General features: G+C 48.6%; 1 protein-coding gene across 1 annotated transcript; it reads right to left on the reverse strand.

The window, feature by feature from the left end:
* Positions 1-3370: 3370 nt before the first annotated feature.
* Positions 3371-27981, reverse strand: HDAC8 (histone deacetylase 8; the record flags this gene model as incomplete). The annotated part of the gene is made up of 9 exons (XM_010162725.2): positions 3371-3476; positions 10113-10207; positions 11786-11958; positions 17066-17174; positions 17601-17678; positions 18661-18773; positions 21952-22093; positions 24650-24780; positions 27929-27981. Coding segments are annotated over 9 exons (1000 nt in total), but the record flags the coding sequence as incomplete, so codon positions are not given.

The raw sequence follows: 27981 nt of genomic DNA on the forward strand, positions 1-27981 counted from the left end.
TCAGCTCTACCAAGACAGTGGCCTCTGCAGTTTTTTCTCGATGCCCAGTGCAGATGTGCGCCCACTGCTTTGGACCAACAGGTCTTTGCCAGGCACTGCTGTCATGCCAACCTGCTCCACCAACTCTTTTTGATCTGTGTGAGATGCTGCAAATTGGTCCCCTGTAAAGATCTAGCTGACTTCCAACTGATTTTTTTTTAATCCTTTGCTCTTTTTGTTCCCTTTTCCCAAATCAGTGGATGTGAAAGTCTCAACGGGGCACAGACTTGATACACGTCCAACTTGGCCTAAGGAGTCTCAGTTCTTGGTGTAACACTGTTATAAGCTAGGTAGTCTAGCACTTAAAAAATAATGGAATAGAAACTCTTATTTTTTTCTCCTAAAAGGAGCTAGGACATCTTTCTCATTTCAACTTTGAGAACTGCAGCAAGTTCTGAGAGTTTATAAAACTGCTGCTGGGTCCAGTTATCATAGAATCATAGAATGGTTTAGGTGGGAAGGGACCTTAAAGCTCATCCAGTTCCAACCCCCCTGCCATCAGCAGGGACACCTTCCACTAGACCAGGTTGCTCAAAGCCTCATCCAACCTGGCCGAGAACACTTCCAGGGAGGAGCAGCCACAGCTTCTTTGGCCAGCCGGGGACACTGTCTCACCACCCTCACAGTGAAGAATTTCTTCCTAATATCTAATCTAAACCTCCCCTCTTTCAGCTTAAAGCCATTTCCCCTTGTTCTGTCATTTACTGCCCTTATGAAAAGTTAATCCCAGATGAAGATGTGCTGCTTGTAGAGATGGAGGAGACAAAGGTCCTTCAGCTTGGAAAAGAGATGGTGGTGGAAGTGTGACACAGGTCTGTGAAATCACAGCCTGGCATTGGGAAGGGAAGGTGAATAGGAACCTAGAACTTGCTGTTTCTTGTTTACAAGAACAAAATGACACTCAGTGAAATGACTCAACACTAAATTTTACACAAAAGGAAGGAGTTTTCCATACATCAACCACTACACTCACTGCTGTGGACACCCAAAGTCTAAATAAGTCTGGAAAAGAAAGAGAGGAATTAATGGAGGATGGGTTCCTTGGTAGATCTCTAATGTGCATCTAGCAACAATGCCTGGCTTGGGAAGTTCTGAAACCACCAGACCCAAGAAGCTGAGTAAAGATACCAGGAAAGGGTTCTATAAAACCAACTGCCAAACTTTTTTTAGAAAAACAGTTTTACAGATACATGTACTGTACATTTACAGACATCCATGGAGCCTACCTTCCCACAGTGAGCTACACGTCCTCCTGGCTTTAGTAACCACCCTTGCACTCAGTGATATTTTTATTAAACATCAAGAAGTTAGCACAAGAAGAATGGGTTCTTCAGACACGTGAACAATAAGCAGAAGCTCAGGGAAGGCACAAGCCCATCGCTAACAAGGGCAGGGAAATCAATTACTAATAATGCTGACAAGACAGAAGTTCTCAATACCTTCTCTACCTTTGTCTCTACCAGCACTGCTGGACCCCAGATCACAGGAACATGTACCTATGACAACGCACGTGTCCACCCACCAGCAGGGATGGGTGGTCTGTGACTTCTTGCTAAGGTTCAACCATGTTAAGAGAAGTGGCTGATGTTGTTGCAAGGCTACTGCCTATGATATCTGAAAAGTCATGGAGATCAGGAGATATCCTTGATTACTGTAAGAGGGCAACTGTCACACTCACCTACAAGGACAGCCGAAAAGAGGACTCAGAAAACTACAGGCACATTAGTCTCTTACTTCAATCCCTGGGGAAAGTCATGGAACAAGTCCTCCTAGAAACTATTACAAACCAATGAAGCAGGTGAGTGGGAAAAGTCAGCGTGGATTTACCGAGGGCAAATCACACCAGGCTGATCTGGTCATCTTCAAAGACAAAATGGTATCTTCTATCCACGCGGGGAGAGCAGGGGATGTTGTTTACCTGGATTTCAGCAAAGTGTTCCACACTGTTTCCCACAGCCTCCTCCTGGACAAACTGGTAAGATACAGGTTAGATGTATCTACCACCCTCTTTGGGTAGCCTAGTTGGCTCACAGGCAGCACACAGAGGGTGGTGATCCATGGTTTTCACCCAGGCTGCCTGTCACAAGTAAGGTCCCCCAGGGATCAATACTGGGCTCCACACTGTTCAGCATTTTCATAAATGATCTAGATGATAGGATTGAAAGCAACCTCACCAAGTTAGCTGAGGACACCAAACTAGATGCTGAGGTGGACACACCAGGAGGGAGAGGCATCTTACAGAGACCTGGACAAGTTGGAAGAGTGGGCTAACAAGAACAGTATGAAGTTTAAAAGAGACAAAGGCAAGGTCCTGCACCTGGGACAGTTCAGGCTAGGAAATGTGTGGCTGCTCCCCAGGGAGCAGCTCCCCAGTTCAGGCTAGGACCTGGGAGTCCTGGTGGACAGCAAGCTGAGCATGATCCAGCAACAACAAAGGCAAATTGGATCCTGGGTAGCATCTGCAGGGGCATCACTAGCAGAGATGGAGACAGGATCATCCCACTCTACTCAGCACTTGTCAGTAGCTTCTGGAATATTGTGCCCAGTTCTGGGCCCTACAAATTAAAAAAGACATGGACAGACTGGAGAGGGTCCAAAGGAAGGCCATGAAGATGACCAAAGGGCTGGAAAACCTGCCCTATGAGGAAAGGCTGATGGAGTTGGGTCTATTCTCCTTGGAGAATGGAAGGCTCGGTGGGACCTCATCACAGTATTCCAGTACTTGAAGGGCAGCTACAGAGAGGACAGAGGCTCTCTCTTCACAAGGAGCCCCATGGAGAGGATAAGGAGCAAGAGGTACGAGTTGCACCAGGAGAGGTTTCACCTCGTTCTAAGAAAGAAAATTGTACAGTGAGAACAATCAATCACTGGAACAACCTCCCCAGGCATTGAGAGCAGAGTCCCCATTGCTAGATGTTTTCAATATGTGTCTGGACGGGGTGCTAGATAATCTCATCCAGGCTCTCTTTCTCATTTGACCAGGTGATCTTTGAAGTCCCTTACAACCTGGGCAGTTCTAGGATTCTAATAAAGACAAGGGGCTGTGCTCCTCTGCCCAGTCAGAGCAAAGGCAACAGCAGCTTTTGCTAACAGGGACCCACAGCTCTGAGCAGGAGACAGATGACGCTGTACAATGGTGGTGTTGGGTTGATGGTTGGACTTGATGATCTTAGAGGTCATTTTCAACCTTAATGATTTTATAACAATGAGCAGTCAAGTGAATGTGGTTCATCTTTCTAGTCAGCGAGGAAGACTCCCAATGACCTTTCCTGAAGTGCTCTCTAAAAAGACCTGCAAGCTTGAAGCAGGACTGTTGGCTTGAACAACTCACCTTTGATAGAGTTAAGAATTTCTTGAATTCTCTGTGGCTCGTTGCGGTCTGGTCTGCAGCTCGGTGTGATCTCCAGCACGTAGTCAGGACCGTACTCTGTGAAGAACTGCAAGGAAGAGGAGAGGAGAGGAGAGTCAGCAGGGAGGTCTCTGGCTGGCTGAGGATGGCTCTCCATGGGTACCTGTTTGTAAAGAGGCAAAAACATTTTCTCTGAGGGGCACATGTAGGTTAACCACATCAAAGAGGTGCTTCTGCGGTGTCTGTGCCCACCTGGACACTGCTACTAATTCAAGGGCTTGGGAAGCAGAGCTCAGTTGTGCAGCCAAAAGCAGTCTCGTGTCTATCCCAGTGCTTTATTTGGAAAAGCTGTTGACACTCATTTTACACACAGTTACCTGGAAACTTGATTTTTTTAATGAAAAAATTTCAAGTGCTGCCTATCAGATATCCTTCCTTTCGGCTCCCCACCCCACCTTGCACTTTGAAACACCTAGAAAGAGAAAAAATCAGTATGCTTCAAGGTTAATTATGTGTCTTTCCTGGCTGAGTGCTCCAACATGGTACAGCTGAGCCTCAGTGAGGAAAATCTGCAGCTCCTGGGCTCTACACAATAACTCAGAATCACAAATTACTGCCAGCAGTTTCATTTCACGAGCGCACAGCACTGAGCAAAGAAGCAGACACACCAGGGTTAAAAATTCAGCGGTGAAGTTGCAATTGGTCCTGTTGCTACCCCTGGAGTGCTTCACCCCATGGAGAGATAGTCCAGACTTAAAGCTCTTGTACCAAATATAGAGAAATTCACAGCTTTAAAGTCTCTCAAATGATTGATGATGCACAGGGCTGAGGTTTTCTTTAAGCATGAGATTGGAGGTGGCAGATCTGGCAACCCAAGACCGACGTCTCTGCACTAGCAGGGGCAACAAGGGCTCCTCCAAGCAGACCACAACGTGTCAGTACTGATGAGGAAAATGAAGTGGCTGCTGAATGCTACAGGTTCCAGCAAACACACTGGATTTGAAAGCAAAGCTGAAATCAGGCTGGGTTTCCCAGCCTGTGAATCGCAGTGTTAAGGAGCTGCCCACTCTGTAAGAACATCAGCTACTCACACAGAATGGGCAAGGCAGTTGGGTCAGGGATTTTTCAAGCAGACTATCTTCACAGTTTTCTCAAGTAATCTCTTTTATAGCTAAGTATTTCCCTTTCTTCACCTTTGCCCTGCTGGAATACTGACATGAGAGGAGAACACTGATATTTTTCCTGTTTAGAAAGACAGAAAATGGATAGAGCAGAAGAAGCCAACATGTTTTGGGAAATCCTCACTGAGAGCTGGTGCCTCTAGTCCGGCTTGAGTTCATTCTTGTAGTGTGAACAGGAGACAGCTACTCCCAGAGCATACAGGCTCCACTGGCAAAGCCCACTGACTGCACAAACCAAGCAAGTTGGCTTATTTGCAGGGAAAAAAAAGGAAATACACATAAAATCTTGACTGCAGCATCTGTGAAAGAGCACATGGAAAACGCAGACCTCAGTTAACTGGTCTCAGCTGCACAACCTGCTGGTTACACAGGCAGTGGCACAGTGGACTTTGTACCGTGGGTCTAGAGCATCCAACCTGGGAACCAACGAGGCACAGTTAATCCTGATAAAAAACATCATTTTGCACTTCATCCTCTGATTTCTGTGGCACCAAGTGAAACAGAACACAAATAAATACAGTTTCAATGTCACTGGTTTTCAAAGTCTATGTTAAAAGATTTTTTTGCACTGATGTGGTTTGTGGTAGTGAAGAAGCTTTTGGTATTAGGGGACCTTTAAAGGTCCCTTCCAACCCAAACCATTCTATGATTCAGTAACTAAGATCTTGTAGAGCAGCTCTGTGTGCTGAGCCACCCAGTGTGGGTTGCAGAGCACAGTCAGACAGAAGAGCTCGGGCTGGCTGGGTTTTACAGCATCCACCAGAAAGCAGGGCAGCAGGGCAAGCCTGGTGACTCTTGAACTGGCTTATCCAAGAGCTCTGATACAGATGCTCTGAGGCAAACAGCCCCAGCTGTTCAACACGTCTCTACCCTTCTATTGCAGGTTCCTGTGCATGTGACAGGAGAAAATACATGTCCAGTCATCCCAGGTCACAGCCTGAGACACAAACAGGCAGGGCAGCCAGGTAAGGAGGGGACCACCTATCATTGCCACAGCTAGAGGTGCTTCTTGGCTCTGAGGGAGCACTGACAGAAGAAATTCTTTCAACCACTCAACTGATGAAATCAACAAGCAGCACCTGGGAATGAATCAGTTGAGTTTTTAACCCATCACAGGGACTCAGAGAGGCAAATCCACCAAAGCAAACCAAGAATATGGATTTTCTTTTTGAGGTGGGTTGCTTAAGCCTTAATATTTCCCAAGACAGTACAAAAGAGCCATTTGCCCAAGCACCTTGTATTCACTCTCTTGCAGCCTGGAGGAGATTCAAGAGGTGGTTTTCAGTGCTTCAGAAAAGACTCACTCTGCTTCTTCATCTCTCAGAACAAGGAGGATGCTACAAGCAAAAATGCGCTTCAGCAACAACAAAACGCCTGCACTAGCCACTCATCCATTTATTTGTAGCAGGGGAAAAAAAAATAAATCTCTTTTTCATCCCTGAAAAATCCCTGTCATTTTCAGGGATGAAAAAAAAACAGTGTTGAGAATCCAAACTCACAAGGAAAACTAAAAATCCTCTTCTTAATCAGCAGCTCACCTGGAACCTCATCATAGCTCCCTTTTAAAGCTCAGGCATGCCAAAACAGAGAGAACCACACGTGTCTGATGTGCAATCCTAAAGCCCTGAGCAGGCCAAGAGGAGACAAAGTTGACACCAGAGAGAGGTGTACCTGGGACTGCAAACATCTTCCCTCCCATCGGTGGGGAGTCCCAGAGAAAGGTGCCCAGTGTAGTAGCACCATCAGGAGATGGGAATGTGCAAGGACTGCAGGGAAATAAATGTTGGAGGAAGAAAACAGTAGGTAGAGAGGCCAGGAAAAAGGGTGAGAAATAAAGAAAGGAAAAGGCAAAGAGATTAAAAAAACAAAAAACAAAAAAGGGGAAGGCTAAAACAATAATGTCATTAAAAGGGAAGGATATTTGCTACTGAATAATGCCAGATTTGATAGCAAGTACTATGCCAATAGGAAAAAGTAGGCATCTCTAAATTCTTTCCCTGATTTTAGTACAAACAGTTCATTGGTGGACACTGCTGCAGGAGGACCATGACCAGTGGTTCATGCACCATCAGCACAGGATGTTCCAAGAAATTCTGTGTTGGTCACTCGAGGTGCAGCCTCACCAGTGCCCAGTCCAGGGGGAAGAGAACTTCCCTGGTCCTACTGGCCACACTGGTGCTGATCCAGGCCAGGGATGCCCTTGGCCTTCTTGGCCACCTGGGCCACTCTGCTGACTCATGTCCAGCCAACTGTCCACCAACCCCCCAAGGTCCCCTCTATGCCCAGCAGCTCTCCAGCCCACTCCTCCCCAAGCCTATCGTGCTGCCAGGGGTTGTTGAGGCCAAACTGCAGAACCTGGCACTTCCTGTAAGTGCAGCCAGAAGACACCACCACACAGAGCCAAAATCTCCCCAGGTGGATCAATAATCTTCAGGAGGGCAGCAGGCAGCACCCAGAAGGCCGGGGCTGAGAGCAAACCACTCTGCCTGATGAGCTGGGGTCCATGAGGCCACCTCACTCCCACCACACAGGAGGAAGCTCTGCTCCCTTGGCCTTCCTCATTTTGTAAATCACACCTTAGAAAGAGATCTCAGCAATGTTTCTGGAAGTGTTTCACACTAGTTTCACAGCTCCCAGGCTTGGGGCAAGCTGCTAACTTAACCCTTCAGTGGGCAAAGTTTGGACATCTCTGTTTCAATGCAAATGGCCTGGCTACATCCAATACGAAAACACGAGAGGGACACTTCCTCCTGGGCAAGTAAATACTACGCTCAGCATCATGAAATAATGCAGCTCAGGAGGAGGGACAGGGCAGGTAACTGCATCAATATCAAAGAAAACAAAGATGATCCTTCAATGTTCTTGTCCAGACAGCTGGTTTCAGAAATTACTGATCTTGGTTGTGGTTCAAGAGCTAAAAACACAGACCGACGCCGGTGGGAAGAAGCAAGAAAACATTTAAAACTGATAAAGGACATACTTTGAAAAACTGTAAACATCAGCTGTGGCTCTGGTTTTCAGGGGGCTTGTTGGTACAAACTGTTTAATGCATTTCAGAACAGGATTATAAATGTAAAACAGCATCTGGTGCCATCAGTGAGGCAAGAAATTAAGCTCTCTATCTCCTGCCAGAGGATGTGGGCTAGCACCCCTCTAGGAAAGGCAAAAACTTCACACTTGACGGGGGACAGGCTGCTGAGAGAGACTGTGGAGTCTCCAGAGTCTCTGGAGATGTTCCAAACCCACCTAGATCCAACTTGCTCTAGGGGCAAGGAGGGTTGGACTGGATGATCTTCTGAGGTCCCTTCCAACTCCATCTTTCTGTGATTCTGTGACACAGTATCTTCCTGGCTGTGAAGAAGCGTGCAGTGGCTACTTGCAAGCAAAAACACAAGCGTGGCAGCCAGCTGCAGGGCATTGTGTGCACATGGGTAAGACACCACAGCCCAAAATCTCACCTTCAGCTGCAAGGTATCCCCAGCCACCAGCAGGCTCTGTAGCAGATAATGATGGGTTAAACCTGTTGACACAGAGGGAACACTCCTCCCAATGCCTTTTAATTAGGAGTTCATCAATGCCTCAAAGCCAGGGAGTATTCATCCATCTGTTCTACTAAGGAGCAGAGCTGTAAGGAGAGGCTGAGAGGTTCCCAAGGGCTGTGCCTCGGAGTACTTGACCTCGTGCTGTTCAAACACCTCACCACTTCCACCTGGTAACCCATGGGCCTTGTCCCTGGGGATTTGAACCCCACTGCAGTTTGCTTACCCACTTCTTCCAGGTCCCAAAAAAGAGATGCAGATTCCCTGAAGGAAGGGTGCTGCTCCCTGCTGACTGACACCAATATCACAATCTTTTAGCTGGTATCTGATCCAGAACTGTTCAATTCAACTCATGTACCAAGGCTATTTCTTATCACCAAGGTCACTTTATCACCCAAGCTACTTTTTTACCTTTGATGAAGCACATGGGCACAAGCTTTAAAATAATCAGACAACCAGTGTCTCCATGTACTCTTGGTGGACCTGATGGATGTTCTAGCAGAGCACTGTATTTCTGACTCATTCCCAATTTCTGCTCCAGCAAACTCCATTCACCCAAAAGCTCTCTGGCTGTGAGGACCCACCGCTCCAGCCACTTCACCTGGCAATCAATAAGCACTGCAGCTATGCTCCTGATCCTCATCAGCTGCTTTGCTGGTTAACATCACTGCCCCAGAGATGATTTTTACTAAACCCTCTCCATGGTTCAGAAGTCAGGATGTGCTTGGTCATGGCAGGCACTTGGTTTTACAAGCCTGCTATAAAAATTCTTCTGTAGGTGCCCAAGCAGGAATATCAGCACTTTGTGATTGCTTCATCCAAGGCAGCCCACGCACAGCAGCTCCAAGAGACAGGCTGGGCTGATCTCTGGCAACTTGTTCCTTCACAATGAACCCTGAGCAGCTCATCCCATCTCTGCTAACAAAATCACAAGCACCATTTCACTGCAAGGGGAAACCAAAGAAGACAGCCACATCTTCCTGCCATTTCCTCTGCTCCTGGCATTCGTTGGTGGCCAGAGAGAAGAGATCAGCACCTGCCCCTCCTCTTCCCCTTGGGAGGAAGTTCTAGACCCCCAGGAGATCTCCTCTCAGTCTCCTCTTCTCCAGGCTGAACAAACCAAGTGACTTCAGCTTCTCCTCACACCCTTCCCCTCTGAACCCTTCCCCAGTGTTGGGGGAGTGTTCAGTGTCCCTCCTCTGGACACTCTCCAGCAGCTTTAGATCCTTTTTCTCCTGTGGTGCCCAAACTGCCCCCAGTGCTGGAGGTGAGGCCGCCCCAGTGCAGAGCAGAGTGGGACCACCCCCTCCCTGGCCCGGCTCACAGTGCAGTGCTGGATGCCACCAGGACACAGGTGTCCCTCTTGGCTGCCAGGACACACTGGTGGCTCATGTTCAAAAGCTCAATCCTCTTCTATAGTCACTGTAGGCTGGAACTGCTCTGCACGTGCAGGTTTATTTCCGCAGGGTCAATAACATTGATCTGCTGTTTGAGATCTATTACGGACCTATACTTATTTCTACCCAAATACAGTCTGGACTGTGTCCAGCTTGGCTCAAGATTTTAAAAGCACCAGCACTGGAACTGAGACAGCTCATATGTGATCACGAACAGCAGCTGCCCCATGACCCACTGCTCAGAAAAGCCTCAAAGTTGCACCTGGGACTTTCTAAATCGATAAAAGCAGGGCTAAAATTTAAAGTCTCTTGATTCTAGCAAAAGTATGTGCACATCCTAAAGAGTTCTTTGAGCAAAGAGGTGACTTCCCCTCCCCATCCTCTCTGTAATTATCTGAAACTGGATTTATTTGTCCTGAGATCCCTTGCAAAAAGATGCAGCCAGCCTCAGGTTTTGGGAACAAGCCCCCACTATGCTGCTGAGACAGCATGTTATTGTTACAGGAGTGTCTACACAAAGCAGCACTGAGCAGCAAGGATGCTGTTGGGATTAGGCAGAACAACTCAGCTCTCGTGCAAGGAGAAGAGAGGTTTGTCAAAGCTTTACCTCGTGATCAGGGATCTCAGAGGACAGCGTTCTCCCAAGGATGACCCCAGTCAAGTATGTCCAGCAGCGAGCTGTGTTGGCAAGGTTGTATCCTCCTGTCTCCAGCAAGATTTGGGGTTTTTGAAGAGGGAAAAGTGGGGAAAAGGAAGAGAGAAGGACGAATTTTAGTGGAATGAACAAATCACAGAGGCAACATGTGTAGTTTACATGAATTCAGCTTATTTCATCCACTCAAGCTGAGCACAAAAACTACATTTTGCAGCTGCTGGTGACACGAGGCCAGGTTTGAATGACACTGGATGCAAGGGCAGACCTCCCAAACTGAAACCCAGTTACACCCAGTGGGGCACAGCCCAGGCTTCTCCAGCCACAGGGAGAGAACTATAAATGCAGCACTGGAGACAGGGGATTCCTGCTTTTTAATGCCAACCTTCAACCTATAAAGCATAATACATGTCCCCAGCCACGTGCTGGTGAGCTCTTAATGTTTGAGAAGACAAATATGAAGCTCATTAGTACAACTTGCAACTGCTCTATGAGTAAATGAGGTTTCACAGTCAGTGTGGTAATGGTCACCTCTGTGGTATATGAGCCTGCAAGGAAAAACCTTTGCTGAAAGAAATCCTGCAAGAGACTCAGAAGCAGTTGTTTTTTTTTTTCAGCAAAGACAACTAAAATAAAGAGAGAAAAAACACTTTGAAAAGAGAGGGAGACCACATTTTCCAACATTCCCTTTTCTTTGGGTCTTGCAGTGTTTTTTGGGATTTTTTGGGGGGTTTTGTTTTTGGTAAGTATTGGCTCCTCCCCCGATTTCCACTTCAAATGCTTCCACAAGTGGTGGGACACTCCTTTGGTATTTTCATGAGTGACAAACAGCTGTGCCTTATTTTTTGACAAAAGTTTTGGGGTTTCTTTTTGCCTGAAAGGTGCCAACCCTGCATGCCACAGACGTGCCACAGCAGGACTGAACACTCATCATCTTTCCAAAACAAAGAGCATTGGGCACATCAAATTTTAGGCTTAACATACCTCATCTCTCTCATCTAAAAAAGGACAACAGCTAGAGCTGATACGGCTCCAGGCAAAGGGTGAGGGGTTCTCCCCAGCACACAGTGGCTTTTGTTGTTCAAAAATCTCTGTTGCATAAAGCCTGTCTTGCTCCCTCCCCACTGGCCAAGCAGCTGGTTATGCAGCATGGCAGATCTACATCAACCTTAGCTTTTTCTGGATGTCAGAGCCTTGCTGTACCGTGCAGGCAGCCAGTCCTTTTCCCAAGCCTCTGCCTGAATCCAAACAAAATCACTGTCAGATGCCCAAAGTAGGTTTGGGAACACGATGTTCACTTTTAAAGAGAAGCACTGAAGGGCTTATAAGCAGACATGTGAAGCCATCGAGAAGCCATGGTCAGTTCATCAGGGTTAACAGCTTGTGCTCTTCTCTGGAGGAGCCAAGCAGCCTTTAACTCAAGATCTTAGGGTCAGGGTAGAGACTTGTACCTGTCAGTATCGAGGATTTCTGGTCTGTATGAAAACAGTACTGCACCACAGAGCACTCTCCTGATGCTACCCTGCTCAACTCCAGTCCATGCCGAGCCCAAGGGCACACACTCGAGGAAGGGACGCAGGAGGACAAACTCGTTTCCTTGTCCACAGCAGGATGTGTTTTGCACTCACCTCCTCCCAGGATGAGAGTTGCCAGCTGCCACTGCAGGATGTACTTCAGGCACTTGCCCACTCCCTCAGGTGTCATGTTGAAAGAGCACATGGGATCTCCAGCAATGGTGTCTGCACCCAGCTGTAGCACCACCGCGTCTGGGTTGAAGGCAGCGTACACCTCCTTCAGCACGCTGTGGAGAGGAAAAGAGGTGGTGGTTACAGCAAACACAGCTCAGAGGGACACTGATGGCACAGCCCAGGTGCCTGAGATCCACCAATGATTCTCAAAGCATTCTCTGCTCCCACCCTCCTCATACCATTTATGCTCCCACTGCTCCCAGTCAGCCTCCTGCCTCCACTCCTGTCCTGCACAGTAAAGCGCTCGTCATAAGGCTGATGAAGGCAAAAGCATCACTGAGAACACGGGGGAGGAGGATCCAGTCCTGATCAGTTTAGTGGTGGCATCAAACCACACATTTAAGTTGGCCACCTTGAACCAGCCAAACCCAGGGGCTCTTTTCTCCTCCATCAAAGAGCAGAGTCTGGCGAAACAACAATCCTAAACTCTCAGACATCTTTCACCAGGAGAGGATGAACCGAGGAAGGCTCTGTCTAGGTTCTCACTTTCCTCTCTCCCATATGGCTCTTGAGGCAGAAATACATTTCAGTCCAAAATATCAGGCAAATACTGGAGAAAAACACGTTCCTTTCACAACACAGTGTTTTTATTTTGCTAAACTAGAAACAGATGTGAGCCCTGGAATAAATAATTTTGCCTTTGTTAAAAGAATCTAAGCATCGCCAGTTCTTATTTGATATATAATTAGAAACCACTGAGGTGCCAAACAAGAAAGCTGCTTCCCCATGGCAAAGAGCTTGTACTCACCCCAGGAAACTCAGCCAGTCACTGCATCCAGCCCAGGAACCCCACTGAGCTCAGCGGGGTCTGCCAAGGCAGAGGCACCACAAATCCACCACTGAAATGCAGGCACTGCTGCAAAAAAACTGGAGCGGTGATGAGAAAACCTCTGGGAAAAAAACTCAACCCCCCCCATTCTGGTTTCGCTAGGAGAGAGTTGATTTTATTCAAAGTAGCTAGAAAGTGCTGGATTTTCATAGAATCAGAGTGGTCGGAAAAGACCTTTAAGATCAAGTCCAACCATAAACCAAACACCACCAATTCCACCTCTAAACCCTGAGCTCCTCGTCTGCCCTTCTGTTAGATCCCACCAGGGAAGGTGACTCCACCACCTCCCTGGGCAACCCCTTCCAATGCTTGACTGCCCTTTGGGTGAAGAAGTTTTTCCTCAGATCCAACCTAAACCTCCCCTGACTTCAGTATGGGATTTTCTTCTCAGTTATAAGACAAAAGCTGATAACATTCTAATGTTTTTTGTTATTGCTAGAAGTCCAAGGACTTGTTGTTTTGCCAGTCCACAAGTGCAAAACACCTGGGGTAGGAGGGGGAAAATGGAGTAATTAGCAAAACCCCAAATTGGCATTTGGCTCTGTCAATTAGATATTCCATCTCCTATCACGTCATGGTCAATATATGAATGAGGGTTGACCAGAAAACTTGGGATATTGTCAGCAATCTCTCGGGCTCACTCTACTGGGATTGTGGTTTTGGGACTATCTTTGCTCTGTGAGCTGGGGATGGGCTGGGCACTGGTCGGCAGGTGGTGAGCAACTGCATTGTGCATCACTCAGTTGAATATTTCACTACTACTGTTATTATTACTATTAAGTTTTATTTTATTTCAATTATTAACTTGTTCTTATGTCAACCTACGAGTCTCCTTACCCTTCCAATTCTCTCCCCTATTCCTTGGGTGGGGGGAGAATGAGTGAGTGGCTGCATTTGCCTGCCAGTCAAGTGAAACCATCACATGCCCCAAGAACAAAAGTGTGAGCCTGGGGGAAAACAGGATTTCCATTCAGTGTGGGTAGCCAGGTTTGGCAGCACAGCCTGGACGTGCTGAGAGCACCCAGCAGGGCCAGGCAGCCAACACCACTTATGTTTTGACAGCTGTGTTGTCCCCACAGTCCCACCAAGCAAAGCAAACTGAGGTAGATGGTGAAAAATCACAGTGTCGAGAAAAGAGGGGTCAAATCAGCATAAGCTTCCTTCTTCCTTCTGTAAGTGGACCCAAAATCAGCCTCTCTTCTACAGATGTCAAGGATGGGATGGATGAGTGGGGCTTCCACCTCTGCTCAAGGCCCACATTGTACAACCCTTCTCTGGAGTAGGGAGGACTGAACTGGCTTTCTTCAAACACTGTAGGGCTTCTTGACATTGTCTGCTGCTGGTGAGGGCTCTTGCTGCCTGCACTCACACCTCCACAAGCACATCCAGCTCCCGTGAGATGTCTCTGGGTCCTTCTTCCCCCATCTCCCTCAGACACGCTTCTCCACTTTGGCTAGACAGGCAGGTTGATGCTGGCCAGTGCCAACAGCTCACTTTTCCCCTAGGAAGCTTTACATCCCTCATGGATCCACAAGAAATGGGCAGATGCATGTGGAATAACACAGACATAGGAAAGTTTACCCTTCATTAGCAAAGATTGGGGGTCCCCTGCCCCCTCACCAATCTCACTGGTGCAAGGACAGCCACTTCCACCAAAATGCAATCCTTCTCTTATTTTCCCATGGAAACTCACTTCAGGCCAAGGCTTCCTACTATTTCTCAGCAAGGTCTCCCAGCGAGGATGGAGAAGAGTCTTTTTATAGGCCCATCCCTGCAGGTTTTTTGCTGGCTGCACGAGGAGTTTCAAAGTTCACCCTTTCCCAGAGCTTTTCATTATCAAAGCACATTGTGGACACTACCTAAATGATAAACATCTGGACACAAGAGCATTTGTCTGCTGCTGGGATGTCTCTTAACACATAAAGGTACCTTAACCCTCTTCATTCTCCCATGCTGTGCTCAGGAACAGAGTAATTCTTTCTGGTGTTGTAGAAGATCAGCAGAAGGACTGCTCTGCAGCCTCAGCCCCATCCATGGACCCTCACAGTGTGATGATGTGCTCCCTCTGTGTCCCCCACCCGATCTTTATTTCCCCGTAACCCAGTTCAAGTGATCACCACCAGTGGTGACCATCATGGTGCAAGTATCACTAGAGGTCAATCATCTCACTCCATCAATAGCAGCCAGCCCAGGGCTGTGGAGCTCTCCTGAAACAACAGTGGGATGCACGTCAGGATCTCCCCTGGAGCAGGGACACCTCTCAAGGTTACTCCTCGAGGCTGAGAGATTTCTTGGCATGACAGATCCTCAGTAAGTGACCAACAGCTGATAAATTGCAAAATCTGAGCTGAGTGATAGAAAGGACTGATTGTATAAATACACAACCCTTTAGACTTAAATCATTGACCAAGTCTGGGACCTGGTGGACCTGCACCCAGACTCCTCTCTGAGAAGGAGTTCAGAAAGCAAAGGGGTCCTTTCTGAACCTCGTGACTCAACGGGAGGGTCTCCCCAACAGTTTTGTCTGACCCTGTCCCCTATGCAGGAAATAATCAAGTGAACCTCACCATCGAATCCTCTTAAATGAATGTCACATTAACCTTTAAACTTTGTTAATTCACTATTTTATATCAATAAGTATCTTGTTACATCTCTCTTACGAGTGAAGTGCATCACTCACTGACTCTGCCTGCAACACACACACAAGTGCAGACTGATGATAAAGCAAAACTGCCTGTACAACAGCGGGTTTGTCCCTTCCACCCAGCCTTCCCAGTCTCTTCCTTTTGCTTATGATGGAGCTGCTCTCAGCCCACAGTGTGCAGTTTCAAGGAGCTGAACTAGTAGAAAGTTGCTGAGCAGGGTTACCATTCTGCCAGGTTAACTCCCTGAACCAAGCCACCGAGTGCCACCAAGTGAGACAGAGGATCTAGAAAGGAAGTGTAATAGTGGCAGAGAAGAGAGTTTGCTGACGTGACTTTTTAACAGCCTGTTTCAGATCTACTTGTGATTTTAGCAGCTAGTTCTGCTGAATTGGATGCCAAGAAATGGCATCTCTTGGATCTCTGGATTTACTCACAGCAAGGAAAAGAGGAGAAAGGAGCAGGCAGCCAAGGATAAGGCAGTGGGAACAAGAATCTTCTCCTCTTCTGGCAGCATCCCTCAGGGAGACCAGCTCAGTCACACCATCAGAGTTTCAAGCCTGTCTGAGAACTCCTGATCCACCTCCCTGCAAGAGCAGGCTAATCCCAGCTAGAAAACTGATTTTGCATCGAGATGCATCACGAGTGCAGCAAAAATCTCTCAGCACCTCAAAGCTGTGGATGCAGGAACCTCTGACCTGTGACAGCTGGCTCCAGTGGGATGGTACCTCCAACCTCTGCGGTCAGGGCATGGTGTGGCCAGGAAGGACCACGCAGTCTGGGCTGTGCAAAGGGGATGTTCTGTCCCCTTTCTGTCCCTGAACTAACAAAGCAGTTCAGGGAAGTCTTGTGAGCAACACAGGGCCACAAAGCCAAGGTGACCCCAGTGGCTCCTCTCCGGCCCTGGCAGAGCGCTGTGCCAGGGCACTGCCTGCCCCTGCAGCAGAGATGAACAGGCACTGCTGGTTTTAAGGCTTCTTTCTTTCAGCAGTATCCAATTCACTGTCCCTCCTGCCAGCCCCCAAAAGGAAGAGGCTGACAGAGAAGTCACCTCTTTTTTTTTTTCACCCCCAGAGAGGTCAGAGCAGCTAAAACAAGTCAGTGGCTGACAGGGAAGATGAAAGAGAACTGTGTCCTGCAGCCCCGTGCTGAGACTCTTCCTCCCTTGAAAAGAACAAGCCCAGCAGCCCAGTTTTGAGAGGGGCAGTGGCTTGTGAGGTCCATCACCAACTGAGTGACAGAGAGACCCTGCTGGGAGGCAGCTCAGTCACTGGAAGATGTTCAGCACAGACAAGGTGCTTGGAAAACACTTTTAGATCAGCCTCAAGCATATCTCCCACGGATGGTCAAGGTTCAGACCATTTATTTGAAGAAAAAGCATCTCGCCCTAAGTCCACAACTAAAAAGTACTTGTCCCTTCTCAGTCCCTTCTTAAACACACAAGGCTGACCCGTGCCAAAGAGACCCTCCAGCCACCCACAAATGTATATTCAGTTTGCCTAAGGATTCCAACAAGAGCTGGGAGATCTCTTAAGATCTACGTTCATTTTTAATAAAAAACTGTAACAGGGGAAGGGACAAGCCTTAAGGAAGGACTGTAATTAAAAATAGTAAATAAAGAAAATCTGTGCAGTCTCTGTTCTTTAAAACCCCATCCAAGTAAAACTGTACCAGAGCAAGAGGACTCACGTTTCACAGATCTGGTAATACTTCTCATCCTGAATGCCATCTTGAATAGGTACATTCACGCTGTAATAGCGACCTTTCCCCAGGCCAACATCTGTCACATCACCAGTGCCTGAAAAACAGACACACTCCATGGTTAATTACACGGGAAAGGGGATCAGCAGCAAGAGAAATGTGTGGGACATCTCAGATGAGAGCAGAGCACCAGGACCTTTGGCAAGCTTATGGAGAAGTCCATTTGCCACCACCAATAAAGGAGTGGTTGGATGGACCTGGTTCTCGTCCTCTGCCCAGTTCTGTCACGCAGCTTTCAAGAGCTGCAGGTGACCACCCAGCAGTGGCTCTGCCAAAGCTTAACCTCAATCAGAAACAGTGAAATGCCAAACATGTAGTTCCTCCCCCCTCTTTCCTCCTTCTGAGTCCACAGGAGAGGCAGCATGACATCTCTGCTGGACAGAAAGGATGGGACTTGCCTCCGCTGCGGCCTCGTCAGTGATGTGTGAACCAAACGTGCCCAAACCTCACAAGTTCAACCTACCTGGGAAAAATCCTGGAGAAAACTTGTGCAGAGAAACAGTCATGACTTTTGAGGTGAAACTAAAGGCATCTTCAACTCCTATCAGAAAAGGGAAGAGAAAAAAAAGCTTTCATGCACCATTCTCATAAGAGACACACAAATGAGCCGCTTGATAAACATGGGGCAGCAGGCAGAGCAGAAACAGAATGAACAACAGAGAATCAGATGTGGCTCCATCCTTAATCAATGGAGACCTGAATTCAACTGCAGCAAAGGTCACAATTGAAATTAATTTGGTGGGTCTCGTGCTGATTGGTACTGAATGGATCTCAGTGTCTCAGGTCAGTGCCCACATCAGCAGCACTTGCAGGGATGCCTTGGCCAGATCTTGGCTCTGATTAGAACCAGAGCTACTGGATTCTCTTGCTCTTTCTCAGTGCTGCTGGGGCTCAACATGACTTTCCTTTTCCTTAAAGACATATTAAAGTAGCAGGGTTGGGAAGGGAAAAAGAAATAACAAGAAACTTAACAGAAACCAAATGCAGGGGGAAAAGAGAGCAAAATGAAACACACCATAAAAATTTAGGAGAGCAGGAAATGTTAAATGGTGTTGAAATAATGTCCCTGAAGGAGACAGTACTTTCAGCAAGGCCAGCTCTGGCTTTAGTTTTATAGCATCAATCCTTCTTTTAAAAACACTGTTTACTACTGACTGCTTCCCCCTTGCACTGGTGGCATTTGACAATTAAACGCTGTCAGCAGCTTCTCTGTCGGGATGGGAGACAAGGGACTGGAGGAAATCCCTGCTGCCCAGCCACCAGCAGGCAGGATTACTGGGATGGGAACATGCTGTTTGCTGCCTTAGGTACAAGACTGTTGCCTAGACCCTCAAGCGAGGTCTTGATGAGCAGCACAGAGCAAATCCATAAAGCAGGACAAGGCAGAAATGGATTGAGGGAACGTGATGGCACTGAAAAGAGGCAAAGCCACGGCTGTTGCTGCCCCAACAGGCCTCCACTTCTCCCATCCCTCCCCCTGAGCCTGTGTGGCTGTGCTGTTTGCAGCCCATGCTGGGCCTTACCATCTCCATGATGCAAATCCAAATCGATATAAAGGACGCGGTCAAATTTCTGGCGCAGCCTCAGGATCCCCAGGACAGCGTCGTTCAGGTAACAGAAGCCAGAAGCTTCATCTCTGTGAAAACAATGTCTGTGACGTTGAACATCTCCAAAGCCATCGCCTTTGATCTTGGCTTTGCAAGTCTCCACCTTACAGAGGCACAGAGGAGCATGAAGAGCCTTGGCCAAGGCCCACCAGTGACCAAGGGATGGGTCAGGAGCAGCTGGAATTGTGGCTGGGAAGCACAGCAAACCTGCCTGCTTGTACCAATCGCTTCCCAACCCTGGGCTGGCTGGCAGCTGGTAAAGCATCAGCTGGCTCTGCTGCAGAGAGGCCCTGACCATGGGCATGGCACCTCTGAGTGTTTAATCACTGCACAAATACAATGTTAGCTTTCTTGCACCTGAGACATTTTAAAGAAGTTCAGAGCTACTCAACTCAAACCCACTCTCTGCTGTACCTCCTCTCCCTCTGCAGCAAGAGGATGGATCCCTGGACAGTTCTGCTTGGCAATTCTCCTGCAAGTGCCAGACAGGGAAGGCAAGGCAGCCATTCCATCCCTGCTGTCCAGCTCACAGCTCCCAGGAAGGTCCTGGCAGTGAAAGGCAGGTCCAGGGCAGTCATGACACTCTGCTGCTCTGTTCCAAAGTCTCGAGTTATGAAGGTTAAGCCTCTCCCGAAAGCAATGTTCTCCCTTACTCCTCAGGAAAATGCAAACAGGATGTCCCTCACAACACAGCTCCTAGGCTCAGCTAGAAGAGAACCTCAGCAGCTAAACAAATGTTGCATGGAAAGATTTATCCCTGATATAAATCAGAGGGCAGCATCCATATTGCTGACATTAAAGGAGCAAGAAAATGTCTTAATCCCTACTCCAGACTCGCTTCAAAGTCAAGTCCCCGTCACCACTTGGCACTGGCCCATATAGTAGCAGGATGAGGGGTGATGGTTTTTAACTAGAAAAGGGCAAATTTAGGACGGATATGAGGGAAAAGTTCTTCGGTGTGAGGATGGTGGATCATTGGAACAGGTTGCCCAGAGAGGTAATGGAGGCCCCATCCCTGGAGATGTTCAAGATCAGGCTTGATGGGGCTCTGAGCAACCTCCTCTAGTAAAGATGTCCCTGCTCACTGCAGGGGGGGTTGGACTAGGTGACCTTTGAGGGTCCCTTCCAACCCAAACCATTTTGTGATTCTATATGTGCTCTTAGGTCAGCCCTGGATAGCCAATTTAAACCAAAGCTTTATACTTTGCAATGGGAATGTCCAAATCCCTCTTCCTCAGGCTCAAACAACTCCAAGATCTAAGATGTGCCTCTTGGAAATGCTTCTTGACTTTCAGCCACAGCACTCGGCTCATTTCCCCCAACACTCCCCTGCTCAGTAAACAGCTAAAAAAACCAGCAGGGAGCAAGCACGGGATGGCAGAACTGCTCTCACTCTCACTCCCTGGAAATGTCACGGAGCACAGATGCTTCCCAGTGACTCAAGTTCATTACAGTGACACTGAGAACTGGGATGTCAGCAGGTATCCTGGGAATCCTTCTTAACTGTGCTTACACACTGGACTCCTCCCTTCCTTCACAACAAGGCAGCAAAGTGAACTGTGTCATAGAATCACAGAATGATTTTGGTTGGAAAAAGACCTTTAAGATCATCAAGTCTAACTTGAGTCATGTCTGAGGTACTCTCCCCATGCTGTAAGACATGATCTCCTTTAAACTCAAGGCCAAGCAGAGCAGGACATTGACTTGGACAGAGACTGAGCAGTGTCAGAGCTGCAGCTCAGGGCCAGCACTTGGGATTTCCCTCTCAAGAGACACACACAGCAGAGCTTGGACTGTCACTGCCACAAGGGAGGGTAGAGCTGGGTCAAGAAAAGGCACCGACTCAGCATCTCATCCTCTGCTCCAAAGGCTTTTAACAGTGAACTGGGAGCTTCCCAAGCCCCAGGTGACAGTGGCTGCCATTCCTACCTTTAGGAGCTTAAAAAGTAACTAAGCCAGTAGACAGCAGGTCTTTTTTGACCAAAGGACGTGTATTTTGCTAGGACACAGGTCCTAGCACCAGGCACTGGAAGTTGTGTGTCAATCTGGCTGGACCTTCACACTGGACTGACACCTATCACAGCTTCTGCCTACCCTGCAGCATCCCACTCCCACCTCACTGGGATGACTGGGAAGATTCCTTTGGGATCGGTTAAATTTTAAATGCTAAGATTTAAATTCTAAAATTCTAAGATTCCTTTGGGATCAGTTAAATTCTAAATGCCTTTTTTTAAACAGACTGCTTGCTTCCCTAGAACAGTGCTAATAGCACAGCCCAGTGGCAGCAACACCGCTAAGATTTCTTCTGCACAGGCATTTTATAAACCACATAAACCAAGATAAAAGAGAACAGGAGATTTTTAAAAAGCCAAAGGAAAAACCTGTGCACTCAGGTACAAGTTGTTGGGGTCTTAACACGTGGCTCATGCTAATTTCTGGGGCTGCCCAGGGAAACAGAATAGCACTGCAAATGCCAGTGAGCTGGGATCAAGGAAGGGTGATCCCAGTGAGCTGGTGATCCCAGTGAGCTGGGATCAAGGGTGTCTTGTCTGAGTCTGCAGACAGGCCTCACATTTTGGGAGATGGGGAACACAAGATAAAATAGAACATACATCCATGGAAAACAGGGAAGCTGTGGAAACAAACTCCTTTACTACTACAGAACCACAGGGTTCAGAGATGACATTTTTACTTCCTGCCCCTGTTGTTCTGGAAGATTGTTATTGACATGAGAGCTCAGAGCAAAGAGCCACCCACAGAGCGTGGGAAAAACCAGAGGTTAGTGCTGCACTGCTTCAAACCTCTTATTATGCCCCACACAAAACAACTGGGACAACATGTTGCCACAGCCTCGTTCTCTTCCAAGCTGGGAGAAACACCAATCGTTTGCCTCTCCACAGCCCTTCTCTATGGACTTGGCAAAATCAGTTTGCACTAGAACTCACAGAGATAACTAAATATCAACGTTTGGCAGGACAACTCTGCATGTATCTGCTCCAGACCTGTGCTGCAGTCTGATATAGCACCAGGACTGGGCAGTAACCTCTGCCCCACACGCTGCTTCTTTCCCATCTACCTCCTGCCTTCCCTCACCCCTCACAACCTTGCTCTCTTTTCCAGCTGGATCACCCCACCCTGAGGGTTGACAGGGAAGCTGGGAGCTAGGAGGCAGGTGAGAAAATACAAAGGAAAAGATTGTTTTCTTACTTCTTTGCATGATGCCACCCTCCAGGCCAGTTAATCGCTACTTTGCACTTGCCCTCCAGCAGACACTGGGCTGCGGTGATGGTGGCTCCTCCCACAGCTGCTGCATATTCAAAGATCCCTTCGGTAGCTGGACAGTCGTAACCTGCAGGTAAGAGTCCACATGTGAGACACAACAGGCCTTTTCCTCTGAGGGAAGCACGTTCTCTTTGTTTTGAGACCTCTCTCTTTCTTTAACCGCTGCTCTTTCTGTTCCAGGTGCAATGAAAAATCTACAGCACAAAATCCTCACGACAAATATCAGATCTGGGCTCACACAGCAGATTTAGGGGGTGTAAGTAGGGAAAAAAAACTGCATTGGGTTTGCATGGCAAGGTTTTCATATCAGGGGAGGCTGCAGGGGTAGTTTCTGTGAGAAGACACCTGGATCTGCACCCGTGATGGACAGAGACAGTTCCAAGACAGAGGCTGGTCAAGGCTGAGCCCATCAGGGTGGTGTCTCTGTGGTAACATATTGAAGAAAGGGTAAAAAAAGCTGCACAACAGCTGGAGAGAGAAGTGAAAAGATGTGAAAGAAACAGCCAGACACCAAGGTCAGGGAAGAAGGAGGGGGAGGAGGTGCTCCAGGCACTGGAGCAGAGATTCCCCTGCAGCCTGTGGTGAAGACCATGGTGAGGCAGGCTGTCCCCCTGCAGCCCATGGCGGTCCATGGTGGAGCAGATGTCCCCATACAGCCCCTGGAGGTCCATGGTGGAGCAGATGTCCCCCTGCAGCCCATGGAGGTCCATGGTGGAGCAGATGTCCCCCTGCAGTTTGTGGAGGACTCCAGGCCAGAGCAGGTGGATGCCTGAAGGAGGTTGTGATGCCACGGGAAGCCCACGCTGGAGCAGGCTCCTGGCAGGACCTGCGGCCCATGGAGAGAGGAGCCCACGCTGAAGCAGGTTTGCTGGCAGGACTCGTGGGCAACCCATGCCGGAGCAGTCTGTTCCTGAAGGAATGTGCCCTGTGGAAGGGACCCATACTGGTGCAGTTTGTGAAGGACTCATGTTGGGGATGTTCATGGAGGACTGCTGCCCATGGGAGGGACCCCGCTGGAGAATGGGAAGAGTGTGAGGAGGAAGGAGAGACAAAGTGTTATGAACTGACCACAACTCCCGTTCCCATCCTCTTACGCTGCTCAGGGGGGAGGGAGGTAGAAGAGCTGGGGCTGAAGTTGAGGCTGGGAAGAAGGGTGGGTGAGGGGGAAGGTGACTTTGGTTTTGTTTTCAATTCTCATTATCCTACTCTGTTATTAATTGGCAACAGATTGAATTAATTTCCCTAACTCGAGTCTGTTTAGCCCATGACGGTAACTGCAGAGTGATCTCCCTGTCCTTATCTCAACCCACGATCTTTTCCATCGTATTTTCTCCCCTACCCTGTTGAGGAGAGGGAGAGAACGAGCATCTAAGTGGGCACCTGGTGGCCAGCACCACAAGTATAACAATCAAAACGTTTCCTTGCACTCAGATCATTCACAGAAGGGTCTTGATCCAACACCTGATCTGTGTACCTGGCTATCCCGACCTACTGGTACCTCATACCAATCTTGCAAAAACACTCTCAGTTCTCTGGCTGCTCAACCAGGAAAGCCCTGACACAGCCACTGATGCATCTCCTCCCTAAAAACAGACATTCACAAAGGAGCTGGTTGAGGGAGGTGATCATCCCGCTCTGCTCTGCACTGGTGTGACCTCAGCTCCAGCACTGGGGGCAGTTTGGGGCACCACAGGAGAAAAAGGATCTAAAGCTGCTGGAGAGTGTCCAGAGGAGGGACACAACATTGGGGAAGGGTTTAGAGGGGAAGGGTGTGAGGAGAGGCTGAAGTCACTTGGTTTGTTCAGCCTGGAGGAGACTGAGAGGAGATCTCATGGGGGTCTAGAACTTCCTCCCAAGGGGAAGAGGAGGGGCAGGCGCTGATCTCTTCTCTCTGGCCACCAACGAATGCCAGGAGCAGAGGACATGGCAGGAAGATGTGGCAGGGGAGGGTGAGGTTGGCCATGAGGAAAAGGTTCTTGAGGCAGAGGGTGGTGGAGCACTGGAACAGGCTCCCCAAGGAGGTGCTCATGGCACCAATCTAGGTGCAGATCTAGGGGAGACTCATGAGATCAGTGCAGAACCTGCACCACTGCCTCCCTGCTGGGTCATTCCTTCTGTTCCTGAGACTAAAACAACACCCAGAGCCACCTGCATTGCTCAGGCTGTCCAGGCAGGCAGGACCCCTCTGCCCAACATGTCAGTAAAGTCACCAGGCAAACAGCAGCTGCTCTGGTCCCTGGCTGTAGCTTCAGGCTACTGCTCACATGTGGCCTCCACCACAGCAGGCTTTCAGCTCTGTTCCAAGGGCAGCGTGTCAGGACCTTCTGTCCTGCCCAAGATCCTCAAAGCAGCAGCAAAAGGCACCAGCTCCCAGTATGCAAGGGACAGGCTTGAGCTGCACAGAGCAGGAGCATGAGGCTGACACCAGTATCCTCTGCTGGCAACAGTCAAAATGCCAGCCTGCCAGGTGACCCCTGGCTGATGGGGTTCACCAACACCCCAGCAAAGAGTGTTTCCCTCGGCAAACAGCCCAGCAGCCCACCTGAGCTCACTGCTCTGTCCAACCTCAGCTCCAACAGAGCTGAAACTCACTTATTCTCTCGCTGAAGATATGTGTCCTTACCCAGTCCATACTCCACAGACTCCGGGTGGTCATCATCCCCCTCCTCACTGACCTTCTGCAAGTGCTGCAGGTAGGCGTCCGTATGGAAGCTCGCCATCTCCTCCATGGAGGCCACCTTTGGTTTGACTATCCTAGGCAGAGAGAAGGAAGGGAGCACGTCAGGATATGTGGTGGTTTGACCGGAATTCCAGGTGCCCACCAAGCCTCCTCAGCAGGATGGAGAGGGGAGAAAATAAGATGGAACAAAAAAACCCCCAAACTTGTGGGTTGAGACAAAAGGCAGTTTAATAGAAACAAAGCAAAGCTGTGTGTGCAGAAGCAAAAGAACAAAATATTTATTCTCTGCTTCCCATCAGCAGGTGATGTTTGGCCACTTCCCAGGAAGCAGGGCTTTGTATGTGTAGCGGTTACCCCGGAGGACAAACATAAATAACAAATGCCCCCCCATCTCCCTCTGTTCTCCTTGTTTTTATTTCTGAGCAGATGTTGTATGGTCTGGAATATCCCTCTGGTCACTTTGGATCAGCCGTCCTGGCTCTGTCCCCTCCCAAGACCTTCCCCACCCACAGCTACTGGGAGGGGGGGGAGAATGTTGGGGAGCCAGCCTTAGTGTTGTGGGAGCAGGAACCAAACCACTGGGGTGATACCAACACCTCTATAAACCCCAGCACTCTGAGGGCTGCTGTGGGGAAAATTAACTCCATCTCAGCCAGACCCAGCGCACAGGACAACGAGGTGCCAGGGTTCCACTAGCCCAGCATTAACATCAGAGTAAGAGCCTTCTTTCAGCTGTTATTGTTGAAAAAGCAAACAAAATCTCCTCCTCCTCGTCTCACACGAGACCATCACTTTGAGTGAGAAAGCTGCTCAGCTGAGCTGGAGGAGGCCTTTTGCCCAGCTTGGCACAGTCTGCTGTGCCCACTCCAGTGAGAAACATCTGCTCCAGTGTTGCCTACATTAACCTTCCGCTTTGCTTCAAGTTTTTTTTCCCCCTATTCTGTATGTTTTCCCAGTTGGAGCAGTCTCCAGCAGATCCAACATTTTGGTTATACACACAGAGGAAATAACAGAGTGAAAACATCCAGGCCCAGCCCAGTGCTGTGGCAGAACACCAGTCTGCTGGGTCAGGAGCTGAGCAGCACCTCTTAACATGCTCCTAACTCTGCCTAAATAAATCTGGTGTCATGCTGAAGCCCTCTCCAAACCTCTTCAGACCTGACTCTGGGGGCACGTATCAGCAATGCAGTACAGCTCCATTGCTACTGGAAGAATGTAAGAAGCTCTCAGCTTCAGGCTAGCCCAGGTGCCAGGCACTTCTCATCCCACACCTGGGAGAACAGCCCTTTGGCTCTGCTTCTGTAATGGTATCTGCAGCCATTTCCTAAGCACATCCTACCAAAATGACCAGAAGGAAAAAAATCCTTTAAAAGATGTCCTGCTTTTGCTAGGAGAGAGTTAATTTTCTTTTTAGTAGTTAGAAGAGCTGTGGTTTAGGTTCAGTGTGGGATTTGTTATGAGAAGAATGTTGAGCAGGTGCTGATGTTTTCAGTTGCTGCTGGAAGTCCAAGGTCACCGTGTTTTGCCAGTTTGCAAGTGCAAAGGGCTGGGAGGGGGGAAGCGCAGTAATTAGCAAACCCCTAATTGGCATTTGGCTCTGCCAATGAGATATTCCATCTCCTGTCCCCCACGGGCAGGACATTGCCCAGGGCTGAGCGGGAAGCTGGGGATTCTCTCGGGGATGGCTCGGGCTCTGGCTCTCCCGGGATTGCGGTTTGGGTTTGGGGACTGTCTCTGCTCCGGGGTCGCTGGCTGGGACAGGCTGGGCATCAGCCGGCGGGTGCTGAGCAACTGCCCTGGGCATCACTCATTTCCATATTCTGTTATCACTGTTGTTATTATTATCATTTTAATTAGTAAATGAGTTTTTATCTCAACCCATGAGTTTCTTTGCCCTTTTGCTTCCAATTCTCCCTCCTACTCCCTGGGCGAGGAGGATGAGGGTGAGAGAGCGACTGGGTTTGGCTGAAAGGTGCAAGCCAAAAGGGTGAATCCACCCAAACCACCACAAAAAAAGTCCCGACAGGACTTTCTGTCCTGCTCAGCAGGAGCATGGGATTTTTTTAAGATTTTACAAGATACTACATAAGAGAGGCTGAGCTAAGCCTCTTCCTTCCCCTCATATCCCACGGCATCAAGAGCCTAATAGGGCAGGAGAGTTCCCACTCTTCCACCTCAGATCTCATCTTAATTTCTCTCCTGAACAGCACTAAGACTTCACAAAAAGTCTCCTAAATAAATCACAACCCAGCAAAACACCAAGGTCCCGCTCAGCATCAGCACTGGCCGGTGGATTCCGAGCAGTGCCAACAAGGATGGTTTCTACGCCATCACTTCTCCTCAGAGTCACAAGAGCAGCATGCTCTACGGAGAACTCACAAGGCAATTTGTACTCCATTGGACCACGAAGGGTAATTATAAATTACACATCTGCCATAATTACCATAATCTTGTCTATTTAGCAAAACAAGGAGACTTTCCTTAGATCCTGGGCTGCATCAAGAGAAGCGTGGCCAGCAGGTCGAGGGAGGTGATTCTACCCCTCTACTCTGCTCTTGTAAGGCCCCACCTGGAGTACTGCGTCCAGTTCTGGAGCCCCCAACACAAGAAAGACACGGACCAGTTAGAACAAGTCCAGAGAAGGGCCACCAGGATGTTCCAAGGGCTGGAGCACCTCTCCTATGAAGACAGGCTGAAAGAGTTGGGGCTGTTCAGCCTGGAGAAGAGAAGGCTCCGGGGAAATCTTACAGCAGCCTTCCAATACCTGAAGGGGCTACAAGAAAGCTGGGGAAGGACTTTTTATAAGGGCAGGTAGTGATAGACCAAGGGGAAATGGGTTTAAGCTGAAAGAGGGCAGGTTTAGATTGGATGTTAGGAAGAAGTTCTTCACTGTGAGGGTGGTGAGACAGTATCCCAGGTTGCCCAAGGAAGTTGTAGATGCCCCCTCCCTGGAAGTGTTCTCGGCCAGGTTGGATGAGGTTTTGAGCAACCTGGTCTAGTGGAAGGTGTCCCTGCTGCTGGCAGGGGGGTTGGAACTGGATGAGCTTTAAGGTCCCTTCCAATCCAAACCAGACTGGGATTCTATGATCCTAGAAACACACTAGGTGGATTCCTATAATCACGCTGCCAGCTGGGATCAGCTCAAGACCTGCAGTTACTCAATATCTTCCAAACCTTAACAAAGAAGAAAATATTCTTTTCACAGAAAACAGGAACACTTACTTCATCTGGTCGAGTAAGGAATATGCTTCAATCAATGAATGCACCATACTGGC

Source organism: Antrostomus carolinensis, unplaced genomic scaffold (genome assembly GCF_000700745.2).
Source record: "Antrostomus carolinensis isolate BGI_N321 unplaced genomic scaffold, ASM70074v2 scaffold18872, whole genome shotgun sequence".
NCBI classification, from domain to species: Eukaryota; Metazoa; Chordata; class Aves; order Caprimulgiformes; family Caprimulgidae; genus Antrostomus; species Antrostomus carolinensis.